Source organism: Petaurus breviceps, unplaced genomic scaffold (genome assembly GCF_028583685.1).
Source record: "Petaurus breviceps papuanus isolate PSGF00001 unplaced genomic scaffold, PetGlider_PUasm1.0 90723, whole genome shotgun sequence".
NCBI lineage: Eukaryota > Metazoa > Chordata > Mammalia > Diprotodontia > Petauridae > Petaurus > Petaurus breviceps.
Genome location: NW_027187323.1, coordinates 8,931,268 through 8,947,052, shown reverse-complemented (window position 1 = coordinate 8,947,052; position 15,785 = coordinate 8,931,268). Strand labels below are relative to the sequence as shown.

General features: G+C 37.7%; 1 protein-coding gene and 1 long non-coding RNA gene across 11 annotated transcripts in view; one reads left to right on the top strand and one right to left on the bottom strand.

Annotated features, from left to right (window-relative positions):
• GTDC1 (glycosyltransferase like domain containing 1) overlaps window positions 1–15,785 on the bottom strand; it is a 476,083-nt gene that overhangs the window by 109,248 nt on the left and 351,050 nt on the right. For 8 of the 10 annotated variants that reach the window (XM_069066750.1, XM_069066758.1, XM_069066751.1 and 5 more), the window contains one exon: window positions 753–800. The exons of the other annotated variants lie outside the window; for them this stretch is intronic. In XM_069066750.1, coding sequence (XP_068922851.1) covers window positions 753–800 — 48 coding nt within the window. The remainder of the gene's footprint in view (window positions 1–752; window positions 801–15,785) is intronic. 10 annotated transcript variants of the gene reach the window in all.
• Window positions 1–15,785, top strand: part of LOC138145099 (uncharacterized) — a 51,890-nt gene that overhangs the window by 10,725 nt on the left and 25,380 nt on the right. The window lies entirely within an intron of this gene.

The window sequence follows — 15,785 nt, the reverse complement described above, 5'->3', positions numbered from 1 at the left end:
AAGAAAAGGAATATAAATAAATATAAGAGAATTGTGACTTGTGCCAAGAGGGAGAAGGGTGGAAGAATGTGAACGACAGAGGAGGAAGTGAAAAAGAAAGATAACTACAGATTCAGAACTAATGCAAGGCATTATATTTTTCCTCTAATGGAAGAAACTGGACCTATTTGTGCCCTAAAAATTGATGACATGGATCCATAGTTGGCATCTCATTAGAGTCAAAAGAAGAAAAGGTAAATAGTAGCGGATGGTGACTCTCTCCGGAAACTGTCAACCTAGGATTGGCAATATCTTCCTAGAGCGTTTTTCTGGGACATGTTAATGATTGTCACAGAGCTTTTCAAATGTCTACTCATTTCTGGTTATTGCTGTGGGGACAGATGTTATTGCTAGAGAGATGTAAGGGATAAGGGTGACATTTTCATTATTAATGCCAATTGAAGGAGAGATTTATTGACATTTATTCTTTCCACTTTCTAGAACATGTTTGTTTCAAATAAAAATAAAGTGGAATTTTATTTAGAAAATTATTCAATATAATTTGAATAAATGTGTAGCATATGAGATATCTTCACACATAGGTTCCCAGAAAGCTAGCACTTTTTAGGTCAACATCTGTTCAAAACCACAGTTCATTAGCCCCCATCAATGTGTTTTCTTTTACTAGGCTAACTAGAAGAAAAAAAAAATAGATCAAAGCAAAAGACATCTAAATAAAGAGCATAACAAAATAAGTGAGAAGAAAAATATACCTTATACACAAAAGGGTACACTGTTTTCCACAGGTTATCACATTACTCCTAGGGGAAGAAGAACACATAGGAAACACATGATGAAAGTAATGCAATTCATACTTTAATGATGAAGTACTGATGTCCTGTGTGCTATTCTTTGCTGAGCATGTTCACTGCATGACTGTACTCTCTGTTGACATCTGCTGATCTTTAGCTGCAATGTAGTTTCTTTTCCAAAAGAGAAGGATCCAGCACCTATTTAGCTTAGCTTATTACCCTAGGAAATTAACTTTAGCTCCTTTGTGATGCAGATACAAGTCAGGTTTACTCAGTCAGCCAGCTATAGAAGGCCTTAGGTTTGGTGAAGATTGTCTTTTCAATTCTTTTTCTCCACTAATAGTTCTTTTTGTCTAAATTCTTATTTGGATTCATTCGTTCAAAGAATACAGGTTTGAAATTCAAAAGCATGACAGATTTTTGCAATCATCTGTGTGATTCCTCTGCAGCCTTTGACACTATTGATCACCATAGCCTCCTGGATACTCTCTTTTCTCTAGGTTTTAAATACTGTTCAACTTCTATCTGTCATACCACTCATTCTAAGCCTCCTTTGTTGGATATTCATTCAAGTCTTGCCCACTACTCACAGATATTCCCCAAGGCTATGCCCTGAGATATTATTCTTTTTCTTAATACTACACTATACTATACTGTACTATACTGTATGCTATGCTATGCCATGTGATCTCAACTCCCTGGGTTAAATGATCATTTTTTACACAAAGGATTCTCAGCTGTAGCTATCCATCCTAACAAGTCTCCTGGACCCCAGTTTTACATCTCCAACTGCCTTCTGGACATCTCAAATTGCATTTCCCACAAATATCTTAAATTGGCCATGAGCCAGAGCTCATTTTTCTCCAAAAAGTTTTTCCTCTTTCCTACTTTTTCAGTGACCTAGACACCTACAACCTCAGTGTCCTCCTTTACTCCACACTACCACCTACCCTGCTAGTAGAGTGCTGGACCTGGAATCAGGAAGACTTGAGCTCAAATTGGGCATTAGAGACTTAATAGCTGTGTGACAATGGGCAAGTCACTTAATGTCTGTTGCAGATTCTTCATCTGTAAAATGGGGATGATAATAATAGCAAGTATCTCTGAGGATTGTTGTAAGGATCAAGTGAAATAAAATTTTAAAGTACTTAGCACTGTGCCTGGTACATAGTAAGCAGTATATAAATGTTAGCTATCATTATCAGCCTTATTTCCATTTTGTTCTCATATCTTATCTTTTTAACCTTCATAACCTCTCTCACATGCATCCCCTTCCCTCCACTTACACAGATACCAATCTACTTCAGGCCCTTAATACCTCTTTTCCTATGATATTGCAGTAGCCTTCTTCTAACGGACCTACTTGCCTCACATTTCTCCCCCCTTCAATCCATCCTCCACTCGATGGTTAAAATGATTCTCCTAAAACACATACTACTGTGCTACAAGAAATGATGAGGTCAGTGATCTTAGAAAGGCAAAGAAATACTTGCATGAAATCATGAAGAGAGAAATGAGCAGAACCAAGAGATCATTGTATATGATAATAGCAATATTGTTTTAAGAACGACTTTCAGTGACTAAGTCATTTTGACTATTATAAATACATAAATTAAAAATAAAGGACATATGAAGACACTATCTGCTTCCAGAGAAAGTACTGATACATAGAAGTATGTATAAAATAATTTTACATATATATGCTTATTAGTGTCTAAAAGTACTATCACTAGGGCGGGAGGGAAGGAGAGGAAACAACAAAGGAAAAAAAGTTACACTATAATTTTTGTTATATATTTGAAGTGAATAGCAAGTTGTACATGGGAGACTTGAAGTTTCATGTGCAATCATCTTTTTTACTGTACTGTGTTATGGAAATGCTTGTTTTGTTCTGTGAATTGAAAATAAAATAAATTTCTTACACACCAAAAAAAGAAAGAAAACACAGATCTAATCATGTTATACTCCACTGCAAAGTGACCCACCCCAAATTCAGTGACTTCTAGGGGTTACCTAGTATCTCTGCAATCAAATATAAGATTTTCTGTATCATTAAAGCCTTTCACAACCTGACACCTCCTTAACTTTTACATGCCTACATGACTTCTATGATCCAGTTACACTGGACTAATTTTGTTTTGAGCACAATACTCTGCCTCTCATATTTGTGACTTTTCCCTAGCTGTCCCTTGTGGTTGGACATGCCCCTCCTCCTCAGTGTCCACTGGCTTTTATGACTTCCCTCAAGAGATTCAGCTTACATTCTATTTTCTACAGTAGGCTTTTCTCATTCTCCTCTCTCCCCTTCCATGACTCATTTCCCTGTGCCTTCCCTCTCAATTATCTTCCACTATAATTGTGTGTACGTAACTACATGTAGGCTATCTCCCCCAAAAGCATGTAAGGTCTTTGAGGGTAGAGTCTGTGTTTTTTTACTTTCTTTGTATGTCCAGTGCTCGGCATACTACCAGCCAATGGGTCTCCTTCAATGTGACCCTGAGCAAATCATTTAATTCTCTTAGTTTTCTCAGTTGTAAAATAAGGAAGTTGTATGAGATGACCTTTCAAGTCAGATCTACAAATATGATCTTATGATAATTCTATAATTCTATGTATCCAAGAGTAAGAAAAATCCTTTCAACTCTTTTTTACTCATATAATGCACATGGTGGTCTGAGTGAAGACCAAAAGGTACTGTAACCTTTGTTCTGCATTCCTAAAAGCAACAAAATCACTGTCTCTCTACAAATGGGAGACACCAGGAAGAGGTCCAGAATCAGGGTTGCAAGTCATTGACTGAACAACATGAAACAAGTCCCTCTCCCCAGAAGTACTGCCTTTCAGAGGTTCTTCCTTAAAGAGCCATCATGGTGAACATTTCTCACAACTTGCAGCAATCTTAACTGGAGGCAGAGCTCCCCAATAATCTGCCACTATTTGTGTTTCTAGTCAAACAAACCATATATTCTAGAAGAACGATGTTATTGATCAAGTATGCTAAAGAACTCAGGGATTAGTTACTTAAAACTAAACATGTGTGCACTTTCAATGCCATGCGCTATATAACAGCTTTGAAACAGCATTTTCACCTGCATTAGGATGCATACAAAATTAAATTAAAAGTAAGAAATGATCAAAAAAGTTAAAAATCTATGTGTCAGAATGTACAGGGCAGAATAGTTACCAATACTGAAAGGAGTTTAATTTATACTAACTCTTGACAGATGTGTAGAACCTTTGAGGTATACATCTGTCAGGTTCCAAAAGAGACCAATAATGTTAGGGGTAAAGGAAAATTTAAATACTGTATTTATTCCAACAGTTTTGAGGGCTGCATCAAGCTGTAATATGTAACATAATAGAAACATCCCATTTCCCCAACAGAAATAGATAATCAATTAAGTTATAGCTTATTTTCTCTGAAAATTCAGGTCATTTTAAATCCACTGAAAATGACTAAATGCAGTTTGGCTAAGTGAAGCTGCAGAGAAATGGGTATTTGAAAGCTGATAGGCCACCCTAAATCACCTAGGCACTGCTCATTTCACTACATCTTTTATTAAACTAATGCTAGGATACCCTAGCATGTAATTTCCTGGTTTGTGGAAATCCTTCTAATCAGGATATTTAGAATTGATGTCCCCTTTAACCGGACTCCTTTTGTAAAATACGCAATGCAGAAGGAAATGCTATCATAACACTTCAATAGTTAAGTAACTTTATGAGAAAAATAGTTCCAAATGTTTCCTAAAACCTTCCAAACCGCACCAAAGAACATTATCGTAATATTATGTTTCCCCATTGCCTCCATTATTTAAGCCTGCCTTTCTTGAAATGATACTTGGATGAAAAACTTCAGTTTATGTAATGTAAAAATTGTTTCAAAAAGAAAAGCCCTGTCTACATAATTATGATCTATACAGAGCTGCCAGATAATTTAATACCCTTAACTGCTCTTCTTTATTAATTGACAAAGTAATACCTTAAGGCCTTTTAGTTACTGAAGTTTTTGCACAAAATTTACTTTTTCCCTAACCTAAGCCATGCTATGCTAACATACACTGTATTAGTTTGTTCATAAGTGAATGTCAAAAGCAATAACTGTCATAATTATAGGTCACATTATTCTTAACAGATACCAGTATTTTTAGGCTATATATAATCCATGTAAATAGCACACCCTGTAGTATACCCTAAGAACTAATATGTTCCACTGAGTCCAGCATCAAAGGGAACCTTAATGATAGGTTATCATCTGAATCAGCTCTCCAACACTCTCTGCAAGCATAAACTTCCCTATTTCGTGGGGTTTGACAAAAGGCTGTTTTGGGGCAGATTATCGGCAGGGAGTAATGGCAGGGAGTAATGGCAGGAAGCTAGGATAATTAAGTTCTGCTTTGAATTTACAGGTAAAATACTGACAGAAAGAAATTTGTATATAATATTCAACTCAATCATAAGTATTTTAGGTAACATCTACATGTAGATATAAATATTTTTCAATTTCTCAGGAAAATGCAATGTTCATTATCCAACACTTTTTTTTTTGGACGTATCTGAGGTATTCAGCAACAAGCAGAAAAGGTACTTAATCTAGGTTTCTGTAGTCCCAATTATGTTTATGGTCTAAGAAAATGAAATTATAATGCTGTCAAAAAACCCTCAAGGATAACAGGTTAAACCACATTATGGCAAACTTGAAGGCTATGTTCCAGAATTTCCATCACGCTAGATTTTGTTGCAATAGATACATCTCATCCTTTTTAAAACTAAGGAACTCTCATGATGCTATTGACTCCCAATGCAAGAATTAAAGGAATTCTGTTATATCAGTAATTTAAAAACAAGAACAAAACATCTTTCAAAGACATGAGGTGTAGGCAATTATTGCAGGAAACCCGTAAGTGATTATCTATTATTCAGTGCGGCAATCAGGACTGGAGACCCTGAGGTAGATCAAATTCTGGGGCCCTAGAAGGAGACAGTGTGGATATTGCATAAAGCATAAGTTAATTAGCAGAAACCTACTACCTTAGGGTCTAAGGTGCCCCCAAGATAGGTCTGGCTCCCCAGTACAGAGCCTCAGTTTCAGGGGGGACTGCCCCAAACCCCAGTCTTTTCTGCCTTAAATACAATCACATTATGTTATTTCAGCTGCAGTTACCTTTCAAGTAAGCAAGCCCTAATATCTACTTCCTCCCAGTCCTCTAGGTCTCCATTTGTTAAAGAAACATCCCAAAATAATGCATCAGTTTATCTTGGGAGTGGGTCTCTTGGGCTTTACCTCTATCATAATGAAGTATATGTAGGTCTTTCCTTCTCTAAAGGGTGGGGCTTTTTCAAACATTCTGCATCCAGCAACAGAGCAGTGCAAATTAATAATTAAAGGCATTGAATCATAGGCTTTCCTAACATTCTGTACTTTGTTAACAATAAGAGCAATTGCCTAGTCAGTACCTACAATGAACCCAGTACTATACTGTGTATTATGGGAGATACAAAATAATTAGAAGACATGGTCCCCCCCCAAGAGGAATAGACAATCAAGCTGGGAAGACAAGTCATGCAGACTTGATAGTAAAAGAGAAACCATTATTGTTTTTCCCTTGTAGTCTCAGCACACATTTTGTTAGATTAAAAAATGGACAGGTAGTTTGAACTATATCCCATTCTTCAAGAAAATATATAATATAAATAAATAATATATATTTATCTATCTACATATATGTACATACAACTATCTACAATCATATGCTTATTGATAGATAAACAGAGATAGATCGATGTATATATACATATGTATAAAGATATATAAATTATAACTTGGCCACTTTAAGTAAAAAAGAGAGGCTACGTGATTTTTGTCACATCTAGTATGTCCCTAGTAGAGTTTCTTACACTGAGTGAGAGTATTCAAAAAAATGCTTGCTGAATCAAATCCTGGAGATTTCACACTTTTTTCTAGAGGAACAGAGAAAGACGACATGTAGAAAGTAGTTATAGATTTTGAGGTCATCTTCATTTTTCTTGAACTATTGCAAATTTGCCCATTGTTTGGGTTTTGATGGCTCAGAGCAAGTGTAAATAGCAACTGTTTCTGTTCTGGGCAAAAAACCTGAGGTTCTTTCCCTCCCAAATTGATTCTTTTGAGTCAAAAAACTAGGCCATCTTTTGTCTCAATTTTTTACCTAGCCTTTAACTACTGAATGGGTGGTAACTCAGACAAACAGAGACTTGGGAAAAATGTTAGCTTAAAAAGGCCAATATATCCCATTGCACTTGGGGTCATCTCCAGTCATTCTGACCTATGTCTTGCCACTGGATTCAGATGACCCTGACCCTGGAGGAGAGAGTGAGGCTGATGACTTTGCACAGCACTGCCTCACTTAAATACAATTCACTTGCAACTCAAGACATCACCCTGCTGACGTCATTTGTCCTTTTTGAGAAGGAAGGACGAATAACAACAATAACTGCAATAGACTCCTAATTAGTCTCTCTAACTCCAGTCTTTCTCTCTATGTAGTTGCAGGAGACCACAGTGGCAAAATGTTGCATACATCTTGCATACAAAGTTAGGGCACTGGTTGTCTTCAATGAAGTATTTTTTACTTTATTAGAAGGGATGCCAGCAATATATGCAGTAACAATTATTATGTAAAAATGAAAGACAGTGACAAAACTTATTTTCTTTTTAAAAGTGGATCTCTAAGGTATGTTGAAAATGTTAGCCACCCTCCAACATTGGGAAGATGGGTATGGAGGGGACATAAATTAGAGACAATGAAACTGAAGCCAAGGAAAATCATATTGTTGTTAGAAGAAGTGGGGCAAGATTAGATTGTAAATTCCTTGAGGGCAGGGGCTTTCTTTTGCTTCTTTTTGTATATCTGGCACTTAGTACAGTGCCTGGCACATAGTAGGTGCTTGATAAATATTTACTGATTGACTGAAGTGGATTTTATTTGTTCCCAGATCAGTGAGTGAACTTTTCTTTAAACCATACAGATAACTTTCTAAGGTATGTAAGAACCAAATTCTAGGTCTTCCTCTTCCAGAGAAAAATAGAAGTATAATTTCCTATTCACCAAAAATGTGTCAGATGCAAGGGATACAGAGATGGAAAAAAAGACATAATTTGTGCCCCAGAGGAGAATGTGGTAGGGGTGAAGAAGCCCAGAAAAATGTGAGGAGGGAGAGAGATCATTTTCTGCTGTGTATATTGGGGGAAGGGGACCAGGTTGAGGGTAGGAGGTAAAGGAGGATTGAGGAGAGAGATCAGATTTAGGGGACAAGATGCCACCTAGGCTGGGCCTTAAAAGAATAGAAGGACTTCAACAAGTGGATATGAAGAAAAGGGCACATGGGGGTGTCCTCGTTGGGGCTGCACTGCACAAGGGCTAAGTTGTCCCGGCTGTCTAGAATTGAGAGGGTGTGCACAGGAATTGTGTGAAACAAGGTGGAAAAATGAGTCAGGCTGAGATTGCTGGGGCATTTTGAAGGACAGGATGGGGAGTTTATATTTTATGTGGAAGGAAAGGGGAGAAAATAAAAGTTTTTGAGTAGAAGTATAACATTAGGAAACTTTTACCCTAGGAAAATAACTGCGAAAGATGGTTTGGGAAAGATGACTAGAAGAGCAGTGAGGAGACTGCTAGAAGAGTCCAGGTGAAAGACAAAGGGAAAGGGAGAAAGGGAAAGGGAGGGGGAAGATAGAGACAGAGAAAGAGAGATGTATAGAGAGATAGAGACAGGCAAAGAGAGCTGGGGATGGGGGGAGTACGGGGAGACAGAGAAAGAGAAAGAAGATTTTGAAAGAACACTAGTTAGGAGGCAAAAGAAGACTGGAAAGTTAGGATGGCTTCTGACTGAGGAGATTTAGGTAGAGAAGTTTCTATTTTACCCCGTAAGCAATAAAGGGTTTTTGAACAAGGGAGTGAATGATATGGTCAGAGATGTACATTAGGAAGATTTTTGCAGTTGTGCAAAGATTGACTGTAGAGGTGAGTTCCTGGAAGCAGGGAAACCAGATAAGAGATCTATTACTATAGCCTAGGAGAAAGGTGCTCAGAACTATTGAATGTTAGAATTAATAGAGACTTAGAGGATCTAATACAATTTCTACCTTTTATGGCAAGGGGAATGAGACCAAGAACAATTAAAGAAATTACTAATATAGGCAATTTAGGGAATGCCAAGTTTGTATATCAGTTCCCTCCCCCAAAAGTAAATGAAAGTATTAGGGGAAAAAACTGCACACCATGTCCTTGGTTCTCTTGTCATGGAGGAACTGAGGGTTAAGACAAAGCTTGGTCCAGTGCAAACTCTACATCCTTCATAAATGTCATTCCTCTCTCCCATAATAGTGAGAACACCTAGATCTATGGCCTCTGATAAGTAGATTCTGAGAGTAGGATGAATGTTATTAGATGGAAATTGAAAATCATTGGTGGCACAGCAAACACCTGCCTTCCTCTGTTCCTACCTTCACCCTTTTACTGTTTTAGTCTATGGTAAACAGAGAAGACTATGGAGAGCAAGAAAAGATTTAAAAAATTACAAAATTAAGAGATTTTTTTTGTAAAACTAGTTTAGGAGTTTTGCAAGAGTGATGGGGTTGAAAGCCAAGAGAAAGAAGGTTAAAAAATGGATAGTAAGGAAAGTTGGTGAAGTCATCAATCAATCCGTTTTTGGAAGAATGATGGGGTAAGAAGTCAGGAGAAAATGGCTAAAGGGATAGGTAGTAAGACGTAGAGTAATCTTCTCTAGAAGTCTATTAGTAGAAGGGATGACAAGGTTAAGAGGGTTTTTTTTTCTTTTCTTTTTAAGGATAGGAGGACTTGAGCAAAATTGTATGCAATAGATAATGGACAACAGGGGAAAAGACAAGATGAAAGAAAATAAAGGAATCATCAGTGATGATCTCTCAGAGGAGATCCTAAGGAATGAGAACATTGGTCTTTAAAGGAGATGATTCATTTGTTTTTTCTGAAACAATAGGAAAGGAGAGATATTATGAGGTGTGGAAGATGAGCAGATAAGAGAGATCATGATGGATCCCCTCAATATTCCCAGTAAAAAGGGAGGTGAGTTCATCTACTAAGAAAGGAGGGAACTGGGAGTAGAGCTGTGAGTGTGATGACAAAAGAGAAGGTCTAGAATGACTATTCTGAAAAGTGTTCTAGTGAGTCAGTCAGAGATGAATAAAAAATGAATGAATAGTAGCATTGTGGGGAAAAGATGCAGTTCAAAGACCTGTTCAAATATCTATTTTAATATTAAGTGAGTCAGTCAACCTCTCTAAACCGCATCTATAAAATGAGGGAATTACACTCAATGTTCCTTCTACTTCTATGGTCCATGATCCTTCTACTGTCATCCAGGAGAGAGTGCCCATTGAACTTGTATCCACTCAATTGTGTTTTGACTTCTGCCAGTAGCCCTGAGAAGCTTAACATCAAGAGTCAAGATATGTCAGTTGGTGGTGGGTGCTGACCAGACAGTATGTATGCCAGGGGACTTTTTACTATACTTTATTCCTTTTGTTAAAAGGAGCATTCCTTGTTTGTTCCTTGGAAAATAAAAGTGAGTTGTCAAAGCAATGTCTACAATTAAGCATATACCTTAAATTTAATACCTGTCTATGACTCCATCTCATAGCTTTCCTATCTCTCTCACTCATTTGTGTGATCCTGGACAACTCACTTAAAATCTTTGTGTCTCATTTTCTTCATCTAAAAAATTAGGGGATTTGACTAGATGACCCCCAGGTTTCTTCTACCTTGACATCCATGATCTTAGAATATCCTTTTTAGAGGCGGCTAGGTGGCACAGTGAATAGAGCACTACCCCTGGAGTCAGGAGGACCTGAGTTCAAATCTGGCCTCAGACACTTAACACAAAACTAGCCATGTGACCTTGGGCAAGTCACTTAACCCCAATTGCCCTACCTCTCCAAAAAAGCAAAAAAAAAAAAAAAAGAATATTCTTTTTATATTCTGTACTTATAATTTATGACACCCCCCTTTTATGCCCCAAATGATGATCAGCAAGCAAAAGAAGGACAAAATAGCGATCCCTCATCAATCAAAATCATGGAGTAACTGAGGTTTAAGACCAAAGGTGGTCCTATCTCTTCTTCACCTTTTCTTTCTGTTATTCAGATACCAGTGCAAACTCAATGTGCCTGCAATGTGCTGGGTACTGTGTGTCCACCTCTATTCAGCTGAACCAATATGGGTTTTAATTTATTTAAACTTTATTAAATCCTCAACAGTTCTACATTAAGAGAGACACTGAAGTTTAGAAGTATGAAAACTTGCAAATGGTGAAAATTTTAATGAAATACTATAAAACATTTGTGATATGGGTTGGTCAAATCACAAACTGCTATGGTAGACATGCTGTGAATTCGATCAGAATTTTTTTTAAGAATATCTTTCTTCTTGAAGCTATACAACTTGGGGATATGTATTTTCACATCCAAAGATGCAAAATTATATGAACCAAGATGGCAATATGCCCCCTTTGCCTCTTTAGAATTTCTGTTTCCTTCTCTTTCTTTTAGGAGATTGCAAAATAATACTGTGGAAGCTGGATTTCTCGATGCTAGTAAATTACTTTTAAAGTACAAAAAGAAAAATGTCCAGAATACTGTTATGACTTTATTCATATGCTTGTATATATGTAAATGTGTATGTGTGGAACATCACAAAACAATACCTGTACCATTGATTTAGACAACAACAAAATCACACTATAGTCTTGAAGAAAGCTTGGGCTCAGGATTGTTTTGTTTTTATTATTACTCTTCCCTGCCTGCACCAACTTTCACCCTACACCAGCTTCAGTGCAGGAATGATTTAATTCATGATAACTAAAGTATTGGTAGTGCATTGTTGTTACTGAAAAGAAGGGGAATAAAAAAACATCAATAATCATCTTTTTAAATTGTTTTTTCCTCTTTACTTTTCCTATAGTATACCCCATCCTGAAGGCATATAATTGAAATGTTGACATCCAAACTTTGTAAGTCAGTAGGCTTTATATATTACTTAGACATGAATTTGTCATGGGAGGAATGACTTAATAGTATTTTATAGTTAGGCAAAAGAATCGCAGGAAACTGCAAGAAAAAGAGAAGCAAAAAACTATTATGAAGAATTAGTTATGAGGAAAGATGCCATAGTCATTGAAGACCTGTAATCTTCAAAGTTAGCCAACTATAACCACAAAAGAAGGGCAAAGATGCTTCATTCTTCAGCTGCATTATGGTATTAAGACATTTTCCACAGGATAGAGACACACAGGCATAATGACAAGCCTCTCTGAACAATATGGCTAACAAAGGCAGAAATATGGAATTGCACAATCCTAAAACATAGGAAGGATCTCAAAGATCATTCAAGAACCTTGGTAATAGGAAATGGATGATAGCAGGGGTGGATAGATTTATATTGAACCACTGGACAAAATCAATAGAATGAATGTCAAACTGACAATATCTGGAGTCATTTAAGCTCTGTCCCTAGTCTCATTCTGGACCTTTTAGTCAACATCCTGGATGAAAGCAGAATTGCCAATTTGTAGATAACATGGTAAGGTGGTCAAGAGGTTAAATTGGCTAAGGGCTACAGTGAAGCAAAGGGGGGTGTGATAGTAATGGCAATTAAAGATTCCCCTGTATTGGCTTGGTTTTCAAATTGATTGTATTAAAACCCAGAGCTTGTTAATCCCACCTGTGGGATGGACTTTTTGATGTGAAAAGAAAGTCCTGACTGGGAGGAGCTGGTGACGTAGATTTGGAGAGACAAGAGAGAGGCGGAAGTTTTTTTTTTGGAAGCAGCACCTCGTGTAGAGGGAGAGACTAAGAGATTGCTGGTGGCCGCTTTGAATTGCCCTGGACTTTTGAGACCTGCCCCCTGAGCTGCCAAGGACTGAGGAGACATGGCTGTTTTGCTGGTACTTTGTCTGTCTGTTTTGATGTTATTTTGCCAGATTTGTCCACTGGTGAAAGACTGTCCTGTTGAAGAAGTCCTGGAACCTGGCATTTGGTTAAGAAGGCCTGAGACTGTCCTGCAGACAGAGAGTGAATACTGTCCACTGGTGAGGGACAGTACTGAGAGTGAATACTGTCCACTGGTGAGGGACAGTACTGTTGTTGCAGGGGTCTGGAGACTGTCCGGCAGACAGAATGAATACTGTCCACTGGTGAAGGACAGTGCTGTTGTTGCAGGGGTCTGGGAGCCTTTCTGTTGGTTTAGAAGCCCTGAAGAAGGATTTTCTTGTTGTATGTTTACAGAAATCCTGGGAGAGGGCTTTGCTAATGTGTTCAGGGGTTCTAGGACTGTTCTACAGACAGAGGATAAATTCATGAAGGGACTGGCAATGTATCTTATGGCCTTGCTAAGCCTTGTCTCCCCAGGAACTAAGATTGCTGAGAACTTGCCTCGTGTCAAGATGAAGAAAAGACCTCCATTTGGGTATTAAGTGCTGTGTTTAAACTTGATGTAACTCTGGGGTAGATTCAATTGTGATCCAGGGGTGGGGAACTTTTGACCTTTTTGTGTTCTATGGTTGAGCAAATGAATGTATTTTACTTATGTTTGGAAACTAATCTCCATTTGAGAAGAGGGGCTTTGTCGTGGACTTAATTAAGGTATAGCCTAGGGGTGGAGAAGTATTTGGAACAGAGACTTTGTAATTGATTGAATGATTGGAAAGTCCTGGGGTGGGGTAGGCCTTGGAGATGATTTAATCACACTTAGTAAATGCTGTATTTTGAATGATGTCATGTTTTGATCTTCTCTGTTCTGGGTTTGTTACTGAATAAAATAGAGAGCACCTATGCTGGTATTTTGAACCTGGGAAGTTGCCTTTGCTTGGTATTACATTACAGGGGGTTAAATAAGAACAAATTTGGAATGAAGTACAAAATCTAATTATGTAACTAGTAGTGTGGGAAGATGGAGGAATGCTCTTTCATTCCCTCTCCAAACCTGTTTTATCAGGATATTACAGGGGTTTGCTAGTAGTTATCTAGCATTGGGATGGACTGGGGCAGAATGAAAAGTCTTGAAAAAATGATAACCAAAAAGCACTAGTTAGTGATAAAAGATGAAAGAAAGTGGGCTCTAGTAGAAGGGAGAGAGACTACCAAAAATGGAGCAACCAGAGAACCGTATCAGGGAAGGACAGCAAAAGCCCATGAAAATTATTATAGGATTGTAAATATGGGTGAAAGTATACTTTGGTAGAATGCTTCGGCTAACACACAAGTTTTGTTAGTAGTGAATGCCTCCACATTCATAAACAACTTTCAGAAATGCACATTAGTTCATCTTCAAGTTACCTTCAAGATGGTCTACAATTGTGCCTGTGGGTGCTGGTCATAACCTAAATCTGAGAGGGAAAGCTAATATGTTGGATGACAGAATTGGTATCTTAAAAAGATTCTGAAAGTATATAATGGTGGTTTCAAACTAATAAAATAGAATTTGGTAAGAATTAATGTAAAATCAAAATACTGAAATAAATATAAAGTCCAAAACAGGTTCCAAAATATTAACTGCACAAATGCAGGTCAAGGAAGTTGTGGCTAAACAATTGATGTTCTGTTTTTGGTCTGGGTCTGTGATTTCGGTGGTGTTAGGACCTTCTAGGGAGGAAATTCCCCTGATGAACGCAGACTGTCTACTACTCTGCAGACAACAGTCTTAGAATAGACTGGAGCAGTGAGAAATTATATAACTTGCTCAAGGCTACATAGCAAATACGTCAGAGTTGGGATCTGAATTCAGATCTTGATTCTGTGATCTCGGGCTTTTTTTTTTTTGCTTTTTGGAGGGCAGTTGGGGTTAAGTGACTTGCCCAAGGTCACACAGGTAGTTTTTGTGTTAAATGTCTGAGGGTGGACTTGAACCCAGGTCCTCCTGACTCCAGGCCTGTGTTCTATTCACTGTGCCACTTAGCTGCCCCAATCTCGGTTTTTATTAGTAGACACATAGTGTTCAGAATGAGGAAAAGTGAAAATCTTGCTTTATTCTGCCCTGGTAAGATGACATCTGGAATACTTAGTTTAGTTCTGAGCATGATACTAATAAACTAAATACATGTAAAGAGGCTGACCTTGGGTTGAAGGGGATGGTCATAAATGGACCAGGTCAAGGAACAAGCAAATGTTTAGCCTGGAGAAGACAGATAGCAGTCTTACAAGTATCTGAAGGACTTTCACATGGAAAAAGAATTACTCTTGTTTTACCTGTACCTGGAGGATGGAAATAGAGCTTTGGTAGAGGCTGTCACTGAGAAGGAATAAGAAGCCTAAACTAAAGCAGCTGCAGTGGAACTGAAAGGGAGATGAGTATGAGATTTTAAAAGGTGAAACTGACAGAACTTGGCGAATGACTGGATTTAGGAGACAAAAGGGACAGAGAAGAAAGGACAGCCGGAACATTGAACTCAGATGACATGAAGGATTGTAGAGGCATTAACAGAAATAGTGAACTAAGAAGAACAACCTACTTTAGAGGGAATGCTAATGAAGAATTCAGTTCTGGAAATGTAACCTTCCAACCAGTTTCTTATATACATACATACACACAGATGTTATTATAAGAATAGTCTTTAAGAGCAACAGAGCCTGAGAAGATAGTCTTCTTCCCCATTTCCTTTTAGCTTGCTTTACGGAGGTTGCCAATTTGTAGATAAAACCACCTGTCCACTAAGAATTATATGGAAAACACCAAAGGATTTCACACATGCCTTAAAATAGTAGCTAATGTGGGTTAACAGTTTCCAGGCACAGTCAACCTGAGCCAAATATCCAAATAAGTCACCTGAGGGGAAAGTATCCATTTCACATTCCTAATACTTTGAAAAATCTAAGCATCACAGTCATTCATTTTTTAGATGATCATAAACTTTTTAGGTTTGCTTTGACACTAATTAGAGTCTTTGAAGTATATACCAAACCAAGTAGAAAATGAGGTGCAT